This window comes from Streptopelia decaocto, assembly GCF_964273445.1.
Source record: "Streptopelia decaocto genome assembly, chromosome: 3".
Lineage (NCBI taxonomy): Eukaryota > Metazoa > Chordata > Aves > Columbiformes > Columbidae > Streptopelia > Streptopelia decaocto.
The window spans coordinates 99,904,279-99,910,278 of record NC_138656.1 but is presented as its reverse complement, the minus strand read 5'-3'; the positions used below and the strand labels follow the sequence as shown (position 1 = coordinate 99,910,278).

Sequence of the window (6,000 nt, the reverse complement as noted above, 5' to 3'; positions counted from 1 at the left end):
GAGGCTGGTGAAACCTGCAGGGAAGGAATGCTGCTCTGGCCAAGCTTTCTTAACAGTCAATAAATTCTTTAAAAAGTGTTTAAACCAATAAAGCAAAATGTTTGCTTTCACAGTCGGAAGAATTCATTAGTTTTGACAAACTGCAATGGGTGATGCTCTAAATCCAGGATGCAGCAGCTCCTCAGCCAGCCTGATTCACTGAGTGTGGACAAACACAGCTCTCACTTCCTTGGCTGGGTCCTACCATGGTGCAAGTAACACCCACACGCATGCAAACAAATTCACATGACAAATACAGTGTGACCAAAAAAAAAAATAAAGAACAAGGCATTTCAGTTTAAACTAAATCTTTATTCATATGGAAAATACTATTTTTCTTTTTGCAAATGATGCTAATAAATAAAAATACTCAGAAAGAACTTTGCTTAGAGTTGAGTGACTAGTTACAGCCACATGAAGCTTTTAATTCAATTCCCGTTAAAACCACGCCAACAATCATGCAGATTGGCTATGAGAAAGCAATATAAACTGTATTTTATTTTGTGCAATCTTATCATACAATCTTAATGCTACCTTCTTCTAAACCATTTCACATAGATTGAAATGCGATTTCAAAACAAATATTAAGGGACATATTCTACACTTATTCCACATATGGAGCTGTGTATAGCTTAAGTCCATGAATGTATAATGTAGTTAAGCAACTAAAGAAAGTAAAGAGGACCCCCTTCTGAAAATTCAGACAAGTTTATAAACATAAGAGAAGAAAAGCTCACACCAGTGAGTTCTCAAAAAACAAATACATTATTAAAGCATAACAATAAATTATATTAAATTTAATAATGGTCATCCTTACAACAGTTATTTCTGAGGAATACCATTTAAAAAGCACACCAAAACTTTCATCACTAGGAGTTAAACCTTAAGTTTACATATCTCAGTTTCCCACTCGGATGCAATTTTGTTGTGAGCACATTCGTTATCATACGTTTAAAAATGAATTGAAAGATGCTGCAGTTAAGCTGTGCATTAAACACATCATCAAGGTGAGAAACAGGCACTTGACAGTATAATGTGCAAGGCAAAACCTTTACTGGTCACAGTATAAACAGTTTCTTCAGGAGGGAAATTAAATTAAAAGTTCTCAGCCCATCTTTGACAGAAAAATACTGAGGGCTGCCAGCAGATCTTTTTCCATTCTTTTAGGTCTGCACCACCAACCAAACTCAATACTAGCTCATGCCTCAGAGGGTATTCCATAAACTATAAAATGCAGCATACTTTACCCAAGAATACTTATTCTTTCCTATAATTAACCTCAGCAGATGTACTTGCCAAAGGCAAATGCAGAGATTACTCACAGACTAAATGATGCAATGCAACTGCTAACCCTTTCTCCTCTATTAGCATTTTTAAATATATAAATTTTACAAATACATTTGCCAGTTACAAGATCCTGTTTTGTAGCACAAAACGCTGATGTTCTTTTCTATAAAGACCAATGTCTTTTAACATCCTATTAAAACAGGAAAAATAAACAAAACCCAAACCATTTTGCTACAGTTTCCCTCCAGGCACATCTCAACAGGAATCTCTGAAAAATAGCTATGCAGGAACTGTAGGCTGGAAAACTACACATGTATTGGACGAGAGAGGAGAAAGAGAGAGCTAAGGAAGGAGCAGAGTGCCAGGAACAGAAACAAGGTTCAAGCTCAGAAGAAAATCGCATGCACCCCTTTTCGTCAGCACAAGCTTCCTGCAAGAATATGTTTACAAGATGTCCATTGTACAAAGGTAAATGCTTTCTTGTAAAAACACTGACTTTCTCTGAAACGCTGACTTGATCTTCTGAGTGTACTGGCCATATTGCTGGGCAGTCACCAGGTTTTCAGTTCTGTTCTACCAGTTTAGCAATCAGGAGAGAAAATGTCTTTTTTATGAAACTTTTGGTTTGATTTTTTTCCATGAATGTTAAAGTGGTATTTATATAGGTCGTATAAACAAAATAGAAACCAACTTTGGATCTGACATAGGCCACAATGCTAATGAGAGACAATATGTTAGAAAGAGGCACTTTTAGTGTTCTTACATACATTTCAAATCTCAACTTTAACACCTCACCTTCTTTTACCAAAAATTAAAATATCAGTAGCTAACAAGACGGAGCTTTATAACAAAAATTCTTCAGAAGTTGTGTGCATGCGCATACCTGCAATGGCTCAATTACTCAGTTATCCTGAAAATGCCAGAGTATCATTCAATCACTGCTTGCAGGGCAGGGGCAGGAGGAACAACACATACAAAACAAAGCAGCTGTAGAACAAGGATCAGCTATTGTGAAAATAAAACATATGGCCTTCCACAAGAAGCAACTTAGAGGAATAAGATTCAGGGCTACAGATACTGAATATCCAGATGATCTTGTTCTCTACTCACTGCTGCTTTCCAAATTGTCATTCATTTTTATTGTTCGCATAACATGCACCTTAAAAACTGAGCAGCTTAGCTTTGTCAAACAACACTCCATATAAAAAAACCAACCAAACAAACAAACTCTGGAAGACCCATTTGACCTGACTATTGGTGAAGTTCCTGTGATGAAAAGAATCACATTACCATAGTATTTTCCCATTTCTTACACAGTATAGCACGTTGTGACAGTTGAGCATCTTGTGTGCACAAGCTGAAGCATATGCTGAGGCTGAATATTTGGAAAACAGTCTACCAAGTACAGGCATTCTCCCTGCAAGCAACAGATCAGTATTCTTAATTAAAAAGGGTCAGCATCAAAGCTAAGATTTTGAGTGACCCTCACATACCAGGAAACAGGACCTCAAGCCTAGTGGAAGTTCCTACATAAGGCAGGCAACTTTACAACCAGTGTATACATTCACTAAGGAATTACATTTTTTGGTAAAACCAACAACCCAACATACTGCAGAGTCTGAATGTGAAATATAGGCACAAAATAGATTCTCTACTTTTTCTTCTGTGTGGAAAACATAGCTATTTAACAATGTAATAAGAAAATGTACTATCAGGTGAGCAAAAATTTTTAACAATCTGAATAAAACAAAGTACTGTATAAAGGTGCAATATTGAGCAATTTGATTTTGGTTTAAACATACGAATAAATCATGGAACCTTTCTCTTCTTATCTATAAAGCATTTCACATTAGCAGAATCATTCTAGTTCTTCCCAGTTGTCAGTAAGGTTACCTTTGCTTTGACGTCTGATACTAACCAGCTTTCCAGCTGATTTGATACTCCACCTGGAACTGTTTCCTGAGCTTGCCAGGTTTGTGTATTTTGTGGAGCCTTTGGTTTCATCTTCCCAGCCTGACCAGGCTGTATAGTCACTTAAAGCAGTGGCTGCATCACTGGGAGAGTCAGCAGCAGTAACCTGCGGTGGTTCCCATCCCTCCATCTCGTCTGGTTTCCTAGACTGGATGTTCTGCTTTATCACCAAACTGTCCCAAAAACCTGGTTTCTTTTCAGACTTCATATCTTCCTTTAACTTGAGGTTTGTTCTAGAAAATAACAATCATGAGGTGATTAATTTCTTCATTTAACAACGCATGGAATAGTTATTAATAAACATTCAATTAGTTTATTATTTTTTTGTGATAAGGAACACTGGTGAGTCATCAGCCTATGACAGCACATCCATTACTGTCAACTTCAGGGGAACACCCTCGTATCCATGTGAGCCTAAACACAGTAGCATCTTGCAGTGGTAAATCAGAAGTGGACTGAGTGTGGCCATTTCCTATTAGAAAAGACTTTGCACTCCTCCCCACCCCCCCATGAATTACACAGAACTGCCTTTGGAAATGTATGAAGCATTTTAGCATGTATTAGAACCCTTTAGGACTTTAACAAAAAAAAACCTCAAAAAACCAAACCCAGAGCCAGGATAGTAGAAGGAATATGAAAATGTTTTGTCTACCACCAGCTTTTAACAATCACTGTGTTTCTCAGGTTCACATACCTGTTATCACATTGCCAGCTAAACTTTATACCCTAATATATTTGATGTACACAGTACTTGGACTTAAAAGATACCAGTGTTTTTATCATAAAGATAGGCACAATGTTTTGAAAACGGCTGTTTGGTATTTCTGCTGGGAACTCCCAAAATTCCCTTACCAAAACCATGAAAAAACAACCTTTGTTGTAATTTCTCTCTCAAAGAGACATTTGAAAGGCTACTCATATTATTATATTTTTTTTATCCCATTAAGAACCTTCAGTCTGAATTATTTCATATTCACAGTGTGGAGTATTTAAAATACAGAATGTCAAATATATCTGCATAGGTTTACATACAGGGTCATGTATGTAATCAAATGATGGACCACAAAGAAAGGCTGAATACCAGTGGTGAAACAAGGAACCTTCAGGGTTCGATGAGCTAAGTAGCAAATTGAAAACCTCATCTCCTAGCAGCATACAAATTCCTTAGCCACATATAAAACCACCAGTGAAATGTTTAAAATATTTATCTTAAGAGAGCTTTTTTCCCATTAATGAAAGCTTGACTCTATCATATTTAAATAGCAGACCAAACCAATACCTTCGAATGGGTTTTTCCTTTACTGAAGTTTGAATTTATGATAATTCAGAATTTTCATCTTGCTAAAGCCAGTCACAGACTCCATCACAAATTGTGATTCTGTGATCTCAGCAACACCCATAAAATTGTACAGGGGCAGGAGCTGGGAACTCTGGGGAAGTTTTACTCAACAGATTCAAATGGAAATAGGAATATATGTATTTATATTCTAAAACCATTTTCACACACACCCACCCTACATGCACATATATACTCTTGTATGCTGAACTATATGTATTTCAAAGTAAACTGGAAACAAAACGTAATACAGCAAGCCTTATCAAAGCTACTATTTGGCTGGAACAGCTATATTGACAGGTGGCACATTTTTTGCTGTGTGTAACCAAGGCAGTCAGGTAGCACACGCAGGTGAAGCCTACAAATACTTGCAACAGAAAAACAGTCTGTCCCTGGGAGGAGTAACCCCAGACACCAGTACAGGTTGGGGATGACCGGCTAGAAAGCAGCTTTGCGGATAAAGACCTGGGAGTCCTGGTTGACAACAAGTTGACCACGAGCCAGCCATGTGCCCTTGTGGCCAAGAAGGCCAATGGTGTCCCGGGTGAATTAGGAAGAGTGTGACCAGCAGGTTGAGGGAGGTTCTCCTCCCCCTCTACTCTGCCCTGGTGAGGCCGCATCTGGAATACTGCCTCCAGTTCTGGGCTCCCCAGTTTAAGAAGGACAAGGAATTACTGGAGGGAGTCCAGCGGCAGGCTAAGAAGATGATTAGGGGTCTGGAGCATCTTTCTTATGATGAAGGACTGAGAGAACTGGGTCTGTTCCGCCTGGAGAAGAGAATCATCAACGTTTATATATATCTCAAGGGTGGGTGTCAAGAGGACGGGACCAGACTCCTTTCGGTGGTGTCCAGCGACAGGATGAGGGGCAATGGGCACAGACTGAAGCACAGAAGGTTCCATCTGAGTATGAGGAGAAACTTCTTTACTTTTAGGGTCACAGAGCACTGGAACAGGCTGCCCAGAGAGGTTGTAGAGTCTCCTACTCTGAAGATATTCAAGACCCGCCTGGACACATTCCTGTGCCATCTGCTCTGGTGAACCTGCTTTAGCGGGTGGGTTGGACTGGATGATCTCCAGAGGTCCCTCCAACCCCAACAATTCTATAATGCTTGAAAGGGGCTTGTTCTATTCAGAGAACAGCTGTAACTGCACTGGCAGCAGGCCTGTTCCAAGGAAGCACCCTCAGCTCCAACAGGGAAGATTTGCAGATCCTGGTATAGCTACTCCACTTAACCTTTGTAGGTATAGCAAGATTCCAAAAGAACAAGTAAAGCATGTAAAAAAGGGAATTTGTAAACTAAACCGTAATTAATCCTTAGGGGGAAAGGAGAAGGGTGGGAACGACCCCTTTACTCAGAAACCTTT

The 6,000-nt window shown here is 39.1% G+C and overlaps 1 protein-coding gene across 1 annotated transcript in view; it reads right to left on the bottom strand.

Annotated features, from left to right (window-relative positions):
* Nucleotides 1-330: 330 nt before the first annotated feature.
* TDRP (testis development related protein) overlaps nt 331-6,000 on the bottom strand; it is a 29,148-nt gene continuing 23,478 nt past the window's right edge. Inside the window, exon 3 of the mRNA XM_082047862.1 lies at nt 331-3,530. Coding sequence (XP_081903988.1) covers nt 3,185-3,530 — 346 coding nt within the window. The 3' untranslated portion in view covers nt 331-3,184. The remainder of the gene's footprint in view (nt 3,531-6,000) is intronic.